Raw genomic sequence first — 16,711 nt, forward strand, 5'->3', positions numbered from 1 at the left:
TATAGATCTTTATTTTATCATAAGTGTTTTTGCAAGAATTTGAGTGATACGATACATATCACAATAAAACAATACAATATAATTTGACACTGCAGTAACAAGGATATATTTGTAGTATTGTCGAGAACTTGACTCAGTGTTGCAGGATTCACAGACCACATGACTCTTGGCGGAGTTGTAACTGCTTTAATTTGAAATTACAATATGTCTAAACATCAGCTTTAAAAGCTGCTGGAGTTGACTGTATCCTCTCGTCCTCAGTCTTGACCACGATCTTGCCGGATTTCACAGTTCCTATAGTTGGGGGGAGGAGGTTGGAATGACTGCCGCCATCTAGCGGCCGGAGGCTTAATAGCGACTCAAAAATGAACAAACACTGTGAAGATCTGCATGTTGATTGTAAATTCCCCCCAAAAATATTTTATACACACTTTATTTTAATATATTAACCATAAAACAAACATGATAAAAAAGAAAATATGACTTGAAGAGAAAAAAATCAGCTGTTGAGTATTGTCATAGAAAACATTGCGATATATCTCTGTATCGATAATTTCCCACACCTAATTTATTAAATAAAAATGTGTAGCAAACCTTCTTTTACTTTTTTTTTTACTGTAGACAAAAGCAACAAGTTACACCTTCCACAAGTGTGTTTCATAATGAGTTTCTAAATCAGTATTTTGGGGACAACTCCTCAATTTCAGTCAATTTTTATCCCAAATATCATCAGGCGTACATTCTTCTATATCTTCAACCGTTCATTCCTTCTTCTTTTAAAAATCGTTTCACATCCGTAATGTTTCCCTTTGACGCCTGACATGTCCTCCTTGAACGACAGATCAAAAGGGAACTGCTGGATTTTGATTTATCGCATCAAAAAAAAAAAAGATAGAAGATAAAAAAAAGACGATCTCCGAATGAATCGATGACCTAGATCCTTAAAAAAATAAAAAAGCTCCCGCAGATCATGTCCTTCTTCTCTGTAGCTTCACATCTCTGACTCAAACAAAAAAAAAAAGGTGATGCCAGACAGTTGGTGCACGCCTCGGCTGATCCCCATAGCTGCTCCCTCCTCCTCCTCCTCCTCTCATCCTCCTCCTCCTCCTCCTCTCTCTATCTTTCTCTCTCTCTCTCTCTCGCTTCCTCCTCTCCACCAGACTCGGTGCGGGCTGACGCGTGCAGCCGCATACAGAGTGCGGAGCCGCGGAGAGTCGTTTGCGCGCATCGTCGCAGATTTGAAGAAAAAAAACCTTCTTCTTCTTCTCCTCCTTCTTCTTCTTCTTCTCCTTCTTCTTCTCCTCCTCCTCTCGGATTACATCCATCATCCCCCACGCTATTTCCCACCATCAAGTTGAACTGGTTCAGCAAGTGGTCGAGTCGAGGAAAGGAATCCAAAAAAATATCATCCTTTCTTTTTTTCTTTTTTTTTTTTTTCTTTTGGCTGATGGGAAAAATGGAAGTTTTCGCCCGCGGGTCTGGTCCTCAGAGGATGCTGGTGACTGGTGCAGGGGGGCACTGCGTCGCCTAGGTTTGGGGGAATCACCGGTCAGTCCAACTGCTGGACCTGCTTTTTTTTTTTAATCTTTTCTTTTTTTTTTCTCCACCGGATCACCTCCTCCGCCCAGAATACCATCGGTGTGTGTGTTGAGGGGGGATTTTTTTCAACAGGGCGCCCGGGATTCTCTCTCCATCACTGATCTCTCACCGGGAATTTTCTAATGGACTAAAAAAAAAAGAAGAAAAAAACCTCCCGGATTTTAACTCTGTCAGCGGTGTTCTCGCTGTGGTGCCACTTTCAAAAAAAAATAAAAATACAATTCAATACAAAAAAAAAAGGGGGAAATAGTCGCTGACAAGATGAAAGTTATCACTGCCATGTTGCTCGTTGGGGTTTTTTGGAGCCAGGAGTGGAAGTCAGTGCTGGCGGATTCGATCATCCACATTGGTGAGTTGCTGCGTTTTTTTTTTTTTTTTTTCCCAACCCCTCCATCACCACCACGACCGAGAGCGTCTCTCTGGAAACAGATGAGACTCTCAGAAAAAAAAAGAGAAAAAACGCGTCTCTGTTTCCCTACTTTTTATTTCTAAGCCTTTTATATTGAAAACATCAAGTTGGGTCATGAATGCGCCATTGTTGCACTGGAACTTTGCCATCACTTATCCTAGTGGCTATTTCTCACTTGGTCTTTACACCTCATGACACATCTTCCCACGGAAAAAATGAACGAGTAGATCCACGCTTTTTATTCTTATTTATTGATATCTCGGTTTAAAAAAGAACAGGTGGTTCTGGATGATGTTGCAGTGCCTCTTGACGGACGCACCCCCCCCCCCTCTTTTTTTTTTTTTTTGTTGAGATTTCTGCCTCCAGCTTTATTCATGGTTTTGTGACTTTAAGACAAATCCAGAGTGTGGCGAGGATTATGTATATGTTGTGGAGATGCGAGGTTGTGCGCGTGTGTTGGACGCGCGCAGTGGGGGGATGAGGAGGAGGTGGAGGAGGAGGTGGAGGAGGAGGAGGAGGTGGCGCAGCACAGACGTGTCTTGCAAGATGAGATGAGAACGCAAGGTGGTGGTGGGAGCACATCATCCACGGTGCTGAGAGCACGTCGCTCAGCCTGGACCCGAGGAAACACTATACGACCTGTTGTGAGTGATGCATAGTGGACTAAAGCAGGTCCTTTTTTTTTTTCTTTTTCCCCCCCTAAAATAGAAAAAGTTGACATTATTTCGGCTGAAATACACAATGGAGCGACAATACATGTAGAGATGTTCCAAGGTTAATGTTTCAAGATCAGTTTTTCTCAAGCAATATCGCAGATTAAAGAGCCATGTCATGGGCAACAAGTCAAAGCTTCCCTTCATGCCGGTATAAGTGCCAACCGGTTGTGCTTCCATTTTTTATTTTTTATTTTAGTTGTCAAACTTGAAACCAGACCATCATTTTCTTCAGGCATTCTAGAAAAAGACAGATTTTGGGAGGTTTAGGCTGGATTAGGATGTATTGGATTAAGTTCAATTTCGAATAATAGTCTGTATTTTCCACTTTTATGATATATTATCATTATGTTTACATTTGAGACTCTAACTAGAAAGCACTCACAGATTTACCATAAAAAAATAGAATAAATAAAGGCTGAAATTATTACTACGTTGGGTTAATGAAGAAAATGATGACTATAAATGAATATAGTAGGCCAGTGGGACCTATATAGTGAAACATTATAGTAACAAACTCATTAAATGTAGGTTCTTCAGGGATTCAAGGATTGTTATAGTTATTTCAATACGTGTTCAAAGAATTTAGTTTTTTTTCCGAGTTATGGGGATGACAGGAATCAAAACAAACAATCATGGTAGCATTTATCTTCCTCGACAAGTCAGCCCTCTAGCCTTTCATGACTCTGTGTGCAACACTTCCTTTTGACTTTAAGGTCAACTAATGTTTCAAATGTTGAAGTCTTTCTCTCCAAAGATGCAGTAAGTCTCTCATCATGACCATGTTTTGAACTTATTACTTTATAAAGTTCTCCCCCATCTGAAATACCAGCGAACGAGAGGTTACAAGAGCGAAGTCCATTATGGCGCAACAATGGCTTCATTTCTCCTCCAGCCAGCTGTAATCAAGCCCCGCTTTGTTTATACAACGAGTCCCTTGGAGGTGGATACTTCCGGGATTGATGACTAGCAGTGACAAACCTCTATGCTTGACCAATCACAGCCAAGTGGATGTGGTTTTGGAAAACTAAATTCACAAAAAATAATTTTCAATTAAGAGTTTTGTGCCAACAAACACATACTGATAAGTACTAAGAGAGTCTAATATGAATTTAAGAGATTTTTATAGCAACACGTAACATTGCTTATATGTCGTCTTTAATCTTCCTGCTTGGAAAAGTTCAATATTCAGTTCAGGGGGTTCAGGGGGAAGTTGTGTCTGAACTGACTTTGAATATGGATCAGTTGAGCTCAGCCGTACTTCATGTTTATATTGATTTAAATGAAAAGCAAGGTAACACCATAAGTAGTAACTTGATGGTATTAGTGGATGCAATGATTTTTGGCTGCACATAACTTCCTCTCTGGAGGATCACGAGTTAAGTCATGTTCACTCCAACAGTATTGTCTGATGTACTTATTCCAGATGTTGTTGTTTTTTAAACATATTCATATTTATAAATGTTTTAGCAAAGTGTTTGCTTCTTAAATAGAGCATTTTAGATTCTTGATGAACCAAATATAGTTTAAATATATTGTATAAGTAACTTTTCTTTAATTAACATCTTAATCTTAACATCTTATTTACATCTTTCTTTTATTGTTCAATTACTTATCCTGGTTTCCTATGTCTTGCTATTAGGGCGGTTTAATAGAAAGGATACGATGCATGTGGGTCACGATACAAAAGCATCACAGTATTGTGTCGTCTCCAATATTTTACAGGACTAAAAAACTTTACATGATATTAAACGAAAAATGGGAATGAAAACAACATTTATATATTTTACTTATTTTCTGGGCAAATCTAAAAAAAAAAAGATTTATTCAATTAAAAATAAATAAATATATATATATATATATATATATACTGTATATGTGAGAGGAAAGATCAATAAAGGCATATCTTAATTTCTTCACACCACTAATGACTATCTAAGAAATATTTTTAATCTTTTATTGCTGGTGATGCAAACCCACTTTTACAAAAGTTAAAAATCTTTTTAATATTTTTTAAACATTGTTTTTTTTAAAGTAGCAAAGTGAAACTTGCTTGAAAAAGGGGTCAGATTCCAGAAATCCTATCGTAACATTAATATTTAAAAATGTGAGCTGTAACATTAAAATTTAATCTCAGTTAATGACCATTATGCGGCGGACGCAGAGGTTTTGCCCTCCTGGTCCGTCACTTCCCGTCATTATTTCAACTTCAAGGTTGTTATGACGTCTGTCTTCACAGTTACCTGTTGCTATAAACTGTTACCCAGAGATGTCAGTAGATGAATCCACCTGCTAGATTAAACCTCCTCATGGATGGAGAAACTCTGTTGTGCCGCACTTGTTGCAATAAATCACCGGCGTGTCCGGGCCTCACACCGGGAAGTTCAGGCACAAAAGGGGAGCGACGTTGATCTCACGCTCTGACAGATTGCTCGGCGACCGGATGGATTGATCGCAGCAGAAGCCACGTGTTCTACAAGCGTCTCGCGGTGAGACGCTAAAATATGACCCTGCTCGCAGAGAGCAGCAGACTTCATCGCCGTGATGAGACGCTCTTAATCCAGAGAACGTCCTACACCTAGAGGGCGACTGGCACAAGTTGAGTCGTTACTTATTCCTAGACCTTTGGCCGCCGGAGAATATGGATCTTTAATAGCTGCTGATCGCTCGCGCTGTAATTGTGGAGCAGACAGGCGTGCTTTCATTAAGCTGTCAAATGCACAAATGACTCCTGCAGAACAAAGAAAAAATATTTTTTCCTTCACATAGAAATGTTAGAATTGTGCTTTTATAAAAGAGAATAAAGGTTTAAAATGTTATGTAAAAAAGCTAATGTGTAATTTAAAAAAAAATGGAAACATTGGATTTGAAAGACTCGGTGTGTAATTACGAGCTAAAGATACAAAAATATACACACTAAAGTATAAAAGTTCCATTTTTCTGTAAATAGCTCCTTTATTCTGGCAGACAAATGGACCAGTACTTTTTTGTGTAAATTGTGAATCTTATTTTGTCTGTTTTTTTTCAAATAAATGTTTTTAAATGATTATCTATTTACTAAATACCATATATATATTCTTTTTATTTAAAATATAATTTACAAAACCATAATTTTATGGAATTATTTATTTCAATTTAATTAGAATTTATATTTACATCTATTATTTCTTTCCCCCAAAATGATTTCTTGGGTTGACCCATTTATTTATTAAAATTGAACTTTTAATTCATTTTCCTTTCTTTTTTCTTTTCCAAAAAGGATATCTTGAGCATCTGTTGGTCTATTTATTTAATTACATATTTAAATGTAATTTTAATTTATTTGCTTTTATATTAACAACCTTTTCTTTTCCCCAAAATGATTTCTCGGACGTCTATTGATCCATTTATTTACTTACTTATTTAAATTAAATTGTCTTATATTTTCTTTGATTTATTTTTATATCCATTTTTTTCCCCTAAAATGATTTCTTCTATTGATCCATTTATTTAAAAAAACAAAAAAAAACTTTTTTTTTCCCATTCAGTTATATTAATACTAACATCCCCAGAAACATTTCTTGGTCAATCATTTAATTGAATTGTCATTATTATTTATTTTAATTGAATTTGAATTCATGTATATGCAATATTTCGACCGTTTTATCTTTTTATTTTATTTTATTATTTTTTTCTTTAAAAAATCTTCTTTGTGAGATTATTTCTCTTTTTGATAGATTTTGATCTATATGAACGACCTTCAACTCATCATTGCATAACTTTTTCGGGATTTTTGGGGATTTACTTTTTACAGCCGAGCCGTATAATTTGGCCCTAACTAGAAAAGCATCTTGTTTCCTCTGTATTAGAGTCTCTGGAAAGCTAAACAGTGGAGGGATCATAATGTGTGTTAAGTAAAAGACTGAATATGTTTTTTATAAAATGGTCTTAACTGGATCTAGATGTCCTGTTTAACCAACATAAGAAGATGTAAAAGTGCAAAAAGGTCAATTATATGAAGCCAAAAATGCTAGTTTCCATTCATCCACCACTGTAATGATCATTTTCAAAGCGGAAATAAGAACAAAAAGTCCTCTTTCAACGGTTAATTGAATCGTCTTCATGTCAAAAAAAATGAAAAATATGAATATTTCAGTCAAACGATTCCACGTATGTCACACTCTCTCAGGGAGTGTAAAAGCATACGAAGCATACGTACAGCGCGACCTCCTTTACGACGCTTGAATAATTCATATCTTCCTTTGCCGCCGTACGTCTGCGACACCAGCCTCGCCGAGCCGCCCCTGATAGATGTTCCCTGTCCTCCGAGTCTCCCCAACACTTTGACGATCGACCCGCCCACGATTAATGGCATCGGAACAAATCGATTTGTTTGGCCACTAGCTTTCCAGTGGCTCCTCAAGTACCTAAGAGTGAAGTGTACAATTAAAAAGTTTAGGTTGATACTGAATGCTTCTAAAGAGTAATTTAAATCTCATGACAAGACTTTTTTTTATCTTCTTTAAGGCATGTGAGGAGACGAAGGGAAGGGAAATCTGACTTTTGATTCCCAATTAGTGCTCGAGAAGCTTAGGATTCCATGTCAGTTATTGATCGGCTGAATTGGTTCCTGGTTAGTCGAGACTTTAAGTAGGTCTGCATAAACAAGGGCTGGCGATGGCGTGGATGTGGTGGCGCTTGTAGTTGCCGTGTGATTTCCTTTTTGTTCTGGTCTCGCCACCTACACCCCTGCTCTGATCAATAGTTAATTTCCTGCCTGCTGCAGGTACTTTGAATCCCGGCGAACGATGCTCGTGTCCAGGACGACGGCAGCGGCAGCAGCTCTCGTGGAAGTGGAAACTTTACCATCAATTTATTACCCTCCGTGTTTTTTTTTTTCTTCTTTAGATTAAGCATCCCTCCATCCCTTCTCCAGAAAGCGTGTGCATCGTATTGACTCCGGGACCGCATGAGAAAGGGGGGAAAAAGTCAGATACCCAGCAGGCACGTCACATTGACATGTCAGACCTAATCCCTCTTTAATCTCTTTGTTGCCGCTAAAGATGGACCGAGGGAAATGGAGGGCGAGCTGGGAGAAGACTGGGGCGAGGAGAGGGATGTATATCAAAAGTGTCGGGAGATCAGGAAAAAAAAGGATGCAAGAGGGGAAAAAACCAAGAGCTGGTTTGTTTAGATTAAAGCCGTTTATAAGCTGCAACATCAAATGAGTGCTCGTCTACCTCTGGTTTCTCTCCCGGATGATCACCCACCAGGCGGCGGGGCTGGGGGGTGGGGGTGTGAGGACCGATGGCCTGTTGGTCCTGGACGCTGCATGTGTTGAATGTCAATGAAGTTCCTTTTTTCTTTTTTTTTTTTTTTTACGAGCGGTTTTTGGAATGACGGGCAGAGCGAGAGTGGCTGTGTGAGTGAGTGTCTTCTTAATTGGTTACACTCACGGAGCTCCTGAGATTAAGGCAGATTAAGAATCACAGAGTGATGATGCATTTTTATGATGATGAGTGTTTTCCACCACAAACCCAGGATCTTGACAGTTGGTCTGACCAATACGATCAGAATAAAAAATTGCTCATCCCTTGTTTAGTAAATGTACTCCCCCATAACAAATGATGGATTAAAAAAACAATTCAGATTTTTTTATTTTTTCTCATTTTTGTAAGTAAGTAAGAAAGTCATCTATATTTGTAGAGCGCTTTTCTAGACCAGGGTCACAAAGCACTTAAACAACCAAAACAATACCCAATAAAAAAAGAAACATAAGACAAACACAGGAGTCTAAGAAAGCTTAGGAGCAACAGCCTGAAAGGATTTCTCTCCTCTGGTCCTGAAGTGAGTTCAGGAACCATCAGTAGATTCTGATCCACAGACCTCAGAGCCCGAGCTGGGGTGTAAGGCTGGATCAGATCACTGATGTAAGGATGAGTCTGACCATGAATAGATCTGAAAGTAAGAACCAGAATTTTTAAATTGATCCTGAAAGAAACTGGCAGCCAGTGAAGAGTTTTAAGGATCGGAGAAATGTGAGTTCTTCTACTAGAGCGGCTCAGAATTCTTGCTGCAGAGTTTTGTATCAACTTCAAGCTCCTTCTTGTTTAGACACCAAAATAAACTGTTACAATAGTCCAGACGAGAAGAAACAAACGCATGAATTATAATCTCCAGATCATGTTGTGACAACATTTTCCTAAGTTGACATGTCTTTATCAAATACAACACACAGGTTTCTCAGGCTCAGTTTGACAGACTGACCTAAGTCACACAAGTACTGACTCAACCCTGGAACCTTATCATCAGGAGCAATAACCAGAGTTTCAGTTTTGTCCACATTTAGCTGCAAAGTGTTTTCACTCAGACATTGTTTGATTTCTAGCAAACAATTGACTAAGCTGTTAAGCCTCTGGTATATATTTATTGTCGTTTTTTTTAAACCCAAATGTCTACTTGAGAATTCTGCTAGTTTAAACTTTACACATTTTTTTTTTTTTGGTCTGTCTCTATATGAATCTTTAAAAAATATTGTATTGGCCCTGATGACCCGAAAAAAAGGATTATGAACAAAAAATACGAATCTTATGTATTTTTTGATAACATAAAGCAATCATTTAAAAAAACATTTAGTCTGTGTTTTCTCACTTTGTAACCCGTGGGCCATTAGTGGCCCGTGACATGATATTCCGCGGCCCTAAATTCGACGTTGAGAGACGCGCAGTATATGGCTTTTTGAGATTGGTTTAAATAAACATTCAAATAGACAAAAATGGCTCAGATTTACACAAAACATTCAACAAAATAAATTGTATCAAAGACATGATAAAAGACCCCACATACTGTGGGCAAGTCTGGTAAACATGTGACCTCTGTTGGCCCCCCAGCCAGTAGAGTTTGAGACCCCAGATAACCACGATGTTTTACTAGAGAAGATATCATGCGGATGTTTGTCTGCGACTGAGAAATAATGACCAAACTCTGAGGACCGACTGGCGTTCAACTCCGCCGCCGTATCTTCTGTCACGCCGCGTTAGCGTAAACCTGAACACAAACAGAAAGAGGTTTGCGCTAAATAAACGACAGGCGGGGGAATCCTGGGTGTGTATCGAAGGCGTTACGTATCGTCTGAGCGGCGCCGGGACGAGAGCTGACAGATGTGCTGGCCCATGCTGACTTTGACTGAGGAGATTTAGCACCTCATAGTTTTGAATCTGTGCTGTGATTCACTGAGGTGAAAACTGCATCTTGTTTCGTCCGTGTCGGCAGTATTTCAGGCGCGCATCCTCGCGACGAAGAAGAAGCGAGATGGACAGTGGGACTGACGTCTGCACCCGGGTCACTGAGGCAGAACCCGGGACACTGTGGCGAGGGAGAGAGGGAGGCGATACTTAACTGTAGTTTTTAAGGGCGACGATCAAGCCGAGGTGGTTTTCGCTGCAGGTGCTTCGTTGCATCGTGACGATCGGTGAAGCGGCGAAGAAGGCAGATGGTCTTGAGGAGAAGGACTTGCATATTTGAGACCACTGTCTGTGTTTGTGTTCATTTTGTTGCTACTTAAACACAATTATTATCATCCAGGTAAACTTGTAGAAAGGTTGTTGAATTTCGATGCTGCTATTAGCACGTTAGCACGTTAGCATGATGTGTCACTGATGATGGATTGATGCCACTCTTGGTTTCATCTTCATATTGTACTTATTTCTTAATATCTTTACTAGCTAAGTTGCTATGTTAGGAGGTCACGTCTTTTTAGCAGATTTTTTCCCCATTGATTGACTAAATCAATTGTATACTATCAGAGAATATTCTGTTGCACTACGTACATGTTTAAGTTTGAGTATAATGTTTGAATGTTTGTGAATACTTCCCCAGAAAAATCGTTTTTCTCTATTCTCTTAGCAAATCCTGACCAAATAGAAGTCACAACATTGACTTTCTAGTCGAAGCCTTAGTGCCGTCTCAATTTTGTTCATGAAAAAAAGGTGATATTCTGTAATGGAAAAAACAAATGGACAAATGTATAAAAAAAACTGAGAATCACTTTAAAGTCATAAGGAGCGGCAGCCAGGATTGATACAGAAGGACGTGACAACTTTAAGTAATTCCCTCAAGGACGACCAGAAGACGACGCCCGTTCATGACGAATCACATCCTGCATTATGATTAGACTTCTTTAATCATTTTTTCGTTCAGTTATTGAACCCGTGGATTTTATTACGATTATATTTGAATGGAGATATTTCTCTTTTTTTTCCAGCTGGCTGTAATCCACGAACACTGATGATCTACTACTGAAATGTGCAGGAAACAAAAAAGCTTGAAGGCAGTTTTTCTCGTTTATAATCACTTTTCAGTGGGTATTGATTTCCTATATTCTTACCTTTTGTTATTCAACGATGGAAACATCATTAAAGCTGAGACTTCATTTGGTGGATTTGCGTTATTTCTTTCGACATTTGTCACAAAGTCAATTCCCTCCATCTTTATTTTTCCACCCTTGTAACCAATTCTCCTTTATCCTTAACATCTAGTTTGTGACAAAAAGCTTCTCTGCAGCTCATTTTTATCAAACTAAATACACAAATAAATGATGGTATCATGAATATTTATTCAAAAAACTGCCCTGACCAGGTGTTCTCCAGTCCGCTGATCTGATTTGAATTGTTTGTGAGGCCCTGAAGTATTAAGGTTTATTATTCAGCACATCCCACTAATACACAACAGAATTGAGAGTCAAATCTCAGACTCATGTTCCGCTAACTATAATTTCCTTTTCCTCCTGTTGATCTGTTCCAGTTTTAGGTCAGCTTTGTGAACATGACCTTTTAATGACTATGAGGTAAATGTTGGAAAGATTGAAAATGGAGATCTATTCTAAAATATCCCTTTTTTTTAAATGCTAGAAAAAAGGTCAAAATAATGTTTAGTTTTGGAATTTCAACATCTTTTATTATGTTATCAGTCACGTTGGTTACAAAATTGGAGATAAATCCAGGCGGTTAACCCTTGTGTTATCTCAGGGTCAAGGTCAGAGTCAAATGAAGAGTGTTGATGTCAATTCCTAAATGTTAAAAAATATTTTCCTGGGCGCCTTGTTTTTAATTCAGTGTTGCATTGGATGACATTGGTTGCTCTTTATTTTAATCTACAAAAGAAGGTAGATCTTGATGTTGACATTTCCCCCCCACAATCATTTTCACATCATCCAACATAGGGCTCGGTATCGAGCATAAAACCAGTATTGACACCAAAACCTATCTTCCGATAGCGATTCCTAAATACTTTTTTTTTATACCGATTTTATAAGATCAATTTGGAATTTAAAGAAAATGATTGACTGTTTTCCAGATTCGTTAAGAACCTCTTAAGTGCTAAGATCTTAGGAGAATTCGTAAGAACACTGTGATAAGGATGTGTTGAGTCGCTCTTGAAATTGAAGATTCAGTTAACCTACACTTTACAGCCTTCTAAGCAACCAAATGCAATTTCTTATTGAATTAAATGAACAAGTTTTCCACAGAAATCTGCTAATGAGTTTAAAGTACTACTTTGACTAAACAGTTAAACATTAAACAATCATTGAGTCCAATAAATTCATAAAAAAAACAACAATACACACTGCAATTAATCAATATATAATCAAATGACACTAAGAATCATGCCTGAACTTTTGCTACATTGATCGTCATTTGCGAACGATGCATTCAAGGGCGTAGGGATATTATAACAAAATTAGAAAAAACTCTATAACTTAACTGTTTCTGCTCTAATTAACCAAATAAACCATATACAAACGTATAGGTTTTCTAAGTCCTTGTACAAACACACCAACAACCCTGTGATATTTCAAAGATATGAAGGAAACGGATGCCTTTGAACTCACCATTGATCAAAGGCTTTGCCAAAGTCCACTTAGAGCTTCTTACAAGGCTTCTTTGGATTGATCTTAAGGTTCTTCTAAGACGGCAGACACACCTTCTCAGCCTAACCCTTCTTAAGAGCCTTCTTACATCCTGAAAAAGAGCTAATGACAAAAGACACGAAAGATGAAGCATGTTTCCGTGCTCTTTACTACCAAAGCATTTCGTTTGATGCCATAAAAGAGCCAAAGTTCGATACCAAGCTCTAATCAAACTCAGGGGAATTAAATGTGTATTTATTTCTTTAATTTTGATGTAAACCAACAAAGCTCTTGGATCTTGTTTTGTTTATTCATCAGAGTGCTTTTTCTGGTGCAAACTTTACATTTGGATACGTGTCTTGTTTTTGCAAGTGTACTCCTTCACACACTTTCACTCTCATTTCCACAAATGTAGCTTCACCCTGCTGTCCTCAAAAATATATGGCATCCCATAAAATATTTCTTTTTTTTTGCTGAGCAGCATTTGTGCATGCCAGGCTTAGCACCCCCTATGGCTACTGGTTAAAAAAACAACAAGAACACAAGCTCGCCCTGCAGCAGTGTGATAATGTGCTTTGGCCGCACACAACCTCAAAACATCAGGTTTTCCTTTTTCTCTGAACCAGAAGAAAAAACGCTGACAGTCTTGTGCAGTTCATTATGAATCCGAAGACGAGTTCGACACATATTTTCACTGGTGAACTGCCAAAAACACAATTTCTTTTTTTTTTTTGTTGCTGCGACGTCTTGGCGTCCCACATATGATCTCCTGGAGGCGGGCCAGTGGAAACAGCCAGACATGGTGAAGGACAACGGGTTGTGAGAAACCATGGGGGTCGGGGGTCGGAAGTATTTGTATCGGTTGAAGAACGCTTGCCGTGCAAAAGGTCTGTGTAATCATGGTAATGACGAGAGGAAAACTTCAAAGAGCACTTTCCATTCCTTGGCGTCCGCCCAGTTTATCCTCCGTGCGCATGCATGTGCGTGCATGACTAGATTTGCATTGAAGTGTAAGGACTTGGACGGCCGGAGTCGCCGCGATTCACGCTGGAGCTGGAGCTGGAATCCTTATTTACATTTCCACCTCCCCTCGTTTCCTTTTCACGCCATCGGAATCTGTGCCCGGGCGCGTTTGGACTCCAGCTGAAGGATGCCCTGGTTGTTGTTTAAAAACGTGTGTGAGCATCTCGGGCCATGCATACGCATCCGTGCATTAAGCCGTGTTCATAATGCATGTTCCGCATGCCTCTCTAAGTGTTCTCTGGCAAACATGCCCGCGTGCGGCTGTGTGCGCCTCGTCTGTCGCTTCATTGTTTATCGTTCGCTTCGAGTGACCAGCCGACCCCCTTCAGTAGCACCGTAACAATTTCCTCTTTATATTTTATGAAGATTTCTGTCTGCACGATGCTTTTGTCTGCAAAATAAATCAAGATTTTTTTATTTAATTTATCAGATATTGGAGACTTTTCTGGCTAGACTGCTGCTGGCTTTACGTAAGGAGTTACGTGAATATATTCAGCTGTGTGTGTCCGTTTAAACACATGTTAACACTTGAAGGCCCGATAGCAAATATGTTTGTGGTATCCCCTGTGTTGTCTCTGGGTCAAGGTGACTTGAGGGCCCGATAATTAATATGTTTGTGGTATCCCCTGTGTTGTCTCTTGGTCAAGGTGACTTGAAGGCCCGAAAACAAATATGTTTGTGGTATCCCCTGTGTTGTCTCTGGGTCAAGGTGACCCGAAGGCCCGAAAACAAATGTTTTTGTGGTATCCCTTGTGTTGTCCTTGGGTCAAGGTGACCCGAAGGCCCGAAAACAAATATGTTTGTGGTATCCCCTGTGTTGTCCCTGGGTCAAGGTGACCTGAAGGCCCGAAAACTAATGTTTTTGTGGTATCCCCTGTGTTGTCTCTGGGACAAGGTGACCCGAAGGCTCGAAAACAAATGTGTTTGTAGTATCCCTTGTGTTGTCTCTTGGTCAAGGTGAACGACCTCCCTGGCTTCCGGAAATACAGGCAGTGGTGGAGGTCCTTCATGTATATATGTATATATATATATATGTATTTTAACAATATTTAAAACTAGTGATAATCTGATAGAGCTTCATGAAGCAGTATGATTATTGTCAGAGTCCACCAGATGGCGGCCTCTGAACTATTTTCCTTTTGTTTTTAACAACTGTTCCAATGAAACATCACATCATTTTTAAACTGATTGCGCCACCTACTGTCCTCGAAACCACATGACACTTATTCATGAAGCTTCATCAGCACATCACTATTTAATACATATTAAAAAAAAAAAATCTGTTAATTCCTGTGATTCTGAGTTTTTTATTTTTATTTTCAACATTTATGTTTGTAATTTCACATTTTTTTCTTTTTTCTTCAGACCCTTACTAAAGCAAAACTAAGTAATTGAGTTACCCAGGCAGTGTCAGGTATTTCAGCAACAATTCAATAAAAAAAACATTAAAAAAAATAAATCACAAGACAGGTGGATATGAGCTGCTTGGCAGAGGTCTGTGCTCCACTGATATATATATACTGAACATATTCTTCTTGCGTCTTCTTTTGCTTCCTTTGTTCCACCGAACCACTTGAAAACCGGGCCTTTGTCTGAAGAGAAGAGGCTGACACTGTATGGAAGTGATTATTCACAGATATTCTTCGCTGACTGAAACAAAAGCGATCCGATGATTAAAGGAAAACAGCATCATTATTTGAGAGCTAAGCAGGTGTTCCTCGTTGTTAAACTTCATAGCTGTGATAAATGATTCTTCTATTGAGATATTAAGGCAATGTTGGCGTAAACAATTTCTGACATTCAACAGAATAAAAAAAAGGTTATTATCTTCCGACTGTGAGCTTGTTTACGCTTTCACTTTGTAAATTTGTCTATTTCCAGATGTTTCACTTTTTCCTAAATTGAGACAAAAGGTGTCTGACTCTTTATTAATGGATGCTGTGGGGTTTTGTTACATGTTTGTTCGTCTGGCACACTTGGCAACGCAACGTTGGATTACATGTGCCCATCTGGGTTGCCGTGTTCAATCCGTGTCAATTGTTTTCCTGGAGGATCTGGTGAATGGAAATCGAGTGGGAGGTGCAGCTGCAGCATATGTTCAACTTGAGTTTTGTTGGTTTAATGAAATTACTTTCATATCTTTGATCATCTATGTGTGTCACTTGATGTCAAAGTGTGTAGACTGTGTTCTGTAGCATGAAATAACATCAATTAAGCATGAAGGTTTCTCGGAATGGTTAAGATGCTATTAAGAGCTACAATCTTCTTAGGAGCACTCTTAAGAATGCTGTGGAAAGAAGGGAGTTTCCCCCAGAGTTGCCCTTTGCCCAAGAAGATGTTTCACCAAGATGGAAATGTAAGATCAAGCTGATGCATTCTTAACAGCCTTCTTAGCGACCTAATGCTCAGAGATCAAGAGGTGTCAGGGAAATTCTTATCCTCTACTTAAAAAAAAAGAAATTAAACATTGCTCAATGTAGAATAAGAACAAGTTTTATTGAATTAGACGTTTACGTTTTCCACAAAAATCTCCATAAATGAGTTTATAGTACTATTTGTAATAGCATTTGTGCTAGAGTTAGAAGAAAACACGCCCTAAGTCCACTAAGAGCTTCTTTCAAAGCTTCTTTGGCCTGATGTTAAGGTTCTCCTAAGAAGGCAGTTAAGAAAATTTTCTGGGAAACTCCCTTATCTTTTTTCTCCTTTTGAGCCGAACCCTTCTTAAGAGCCTTCTTAGGTCCTTAAGAACGATCGAATCTGGGAAAAACAGCCAATGACATTCCACACATAGTACAAATCTTGAGTTTAATTTTTCTGCTCGGCCATGAACTGTCTTTATTTTTTATATTTGAAATAAATAATTAAATGCATTTGATTTCGGATATAAATTGTTTTATTTAATTTAGAAATTCAACTGTTGTATATGCAAACTATACTGTAAAGCAGACCTGGGGGCCACATGCGGCCCTTTGACTGTATTTATGCGGCCCTCGTAATGTCAAAGTATGATCGTGTATAAATGGTTCTAATGCATCTAAAAAGTGTATTTTGTATTTATTATTAATTTACTTTTTCCCTCCT

At 38.7% G+C, this 16,711-nt stretch overlaps 1 protein-coding gene across 4 annotated transcripts in view; it reads left to right on the plus strand.

Annotated features, from left to right (window-relative positions):
• The first annotated feature begins 562 nt into the window (after positions 1 to 562).
• The window catches only part of grid2 (glutamate receptor, ionotropic, delta 2), a 447,398-nt gene continuing 431,249 nt past the window's right edge, over positions 563 to 16,711 (plus strand). For 3 of the 4 annotated variants that reach the window (XM_087792434.1, XM_087792441.1, XM_087792449.1), the window contains exon 1: positions 564 to 1,948. In XM_087792434.1, coding sequence (XP_087648560.1) covers positions 1,861 to 1,948 — 88 coding nt within the window. In that variant the 5' untranslated portion in view covers positions 564 to 1,860. Of the gene's footprint in view, positions 1,949 to 16,711 lie in introns of all 4 variants that reach the window. The other variant, XM_087792456.1, reaches the window with a different exon arrangement.

Source organism: Callionymus lyra, chromosome 1, assembly GCF_982586985.1.
Source record: "Callionymus lyra chromosome 1, fCalLyr1.hap1.1, whole genome shotgun sequence".
NCBI lineage: Eukaryota > Metazoa > Chordata > Actinopteri > Syngnathiformes > Callionymidae > Callionymus > Callionymus lyra.